The sequence below is a fragment of the Necator americanus genome, chromosome II (assembly GCF_031761385.1).
Source record: "Necator americanus strain Aroian chromosome II, whole genome shotgun sequence".
Lineage (NCBI taxonomy): Eukaryota > Metazoa > Nematoda > Chromadorea > Rhabditida > Ancylostomatidae > Necator > Necator americanus.
Genome location: NC_087372.1, coordinates 25540302 through 25541327, shown reverse-complemented (window position 1 = coordinate 25541327; position 1026 = coordinate 25540302). Strand labels below are relative to the sequence as shown.

The window sequence follows — 1026 nt, the reverse complement described above, 5'->3', positions numbered from 1 at the left end:
TTTTACATTTTTGCTAGCGCTCGAATCAACCTTCCAAGCAAATCTCTTTTTCCGCGCTCAAGTCCAGCGATTTGCAGCAAACGGTTTCAGAGGAATAAGTGGTCCCAAGGGAACAAATCCTATTTCAGATTTCTGTGGTTCTTCAAAGCTGCAAGCGAAAACGCTGAGAATGGAAAATAGAAAAAAGGGGAAAAAAGCAGTGGCCCATTTACTGATAGCATTTTTCTATTGCTGTTAGTTCGCAGCTGTTCTGGGTGAATATTTCTTTCCGGAGAGGGCCTCTCACTTCTCTCTTCCCCTCTCTTCCCCTCTCTTCCCCTCTCGTCCCTTCCCTCCAATGATGAACGCAGTATTAACACTTATTGTGAAGAGAAAGCGTTTTTTGGTGGATAACCCGAGACCCGACAACCGACTTGGAAATATTATGGATGTAGTCGTATTCAAGTACGTTTCTATTCATCCGTATCATGTTTGCAAGCGGTCGTTCTACTGTTTAGAACAATTGGCATCTCCTTTCGACAGCTGTTTCTCAGAACAACCAAAGAAAACATAAAACACATCCTACTCAACTTGCTGCCGGACGATACATCGCCACAACTCATTCTTTCCTCTTCCCAGAATTCCCAACCATTCCTTACTCTCCACAGTTTATTTCAAACTCTTCTTTTTCTCTCCTTCCACTGTTTCCGGTTCATTTGGTGCTGATAGTGCGAAAAACGAAAATCGCAGAACTTCTTCACAATACTTAGAATTCTTAAATAGGCTAGTAATTTTACAGTGCTGTGAAATCAAATCACATATCTTGACGAGTCGTTTGAACACCTGAAACAGCTGAGTTGAAACAGTGTCTGGATCACGAACCAATCCCGTCCCGAGCGTTGCAACTGTCCATCTACAGCACAGCTGGTGCAAACCTTCTGTCAACTTTCTCTTCCACTTTCTACTGTTTTTTTCTGTGCAACCTCGCAATGGAAACTAACTTAAGCGCATAGTTAACAAGCAAACCTCGAATTACAATCTGTGCCC

General features: G+C 42.7%; 1 protein-coding gene across 1 annotated transcript; it reads left to right on the top strand.

Annotated features, from left to right (window-relative positions):
• Nucleotides 1-337: 337 nt before the first annotated feature.
• RB195_019449 (uncharacterized protein) lies at nt 338-705 on the top strand (the record flags this gene model as incomplete). Its single annotated transcript, XM_064187295.1, has 2 exons — nt 338-444; nt 498-705. The coding sequence occupies 2 exons, from the start codon at nt 338-340 to the stop codon at nt 703-705; spliced, it is 315 nt and encodes a 104-aa protein (XP_064043176.1).
• Between the last annotated feature and the right edge of the window lie 321 nt (nt 706-1026).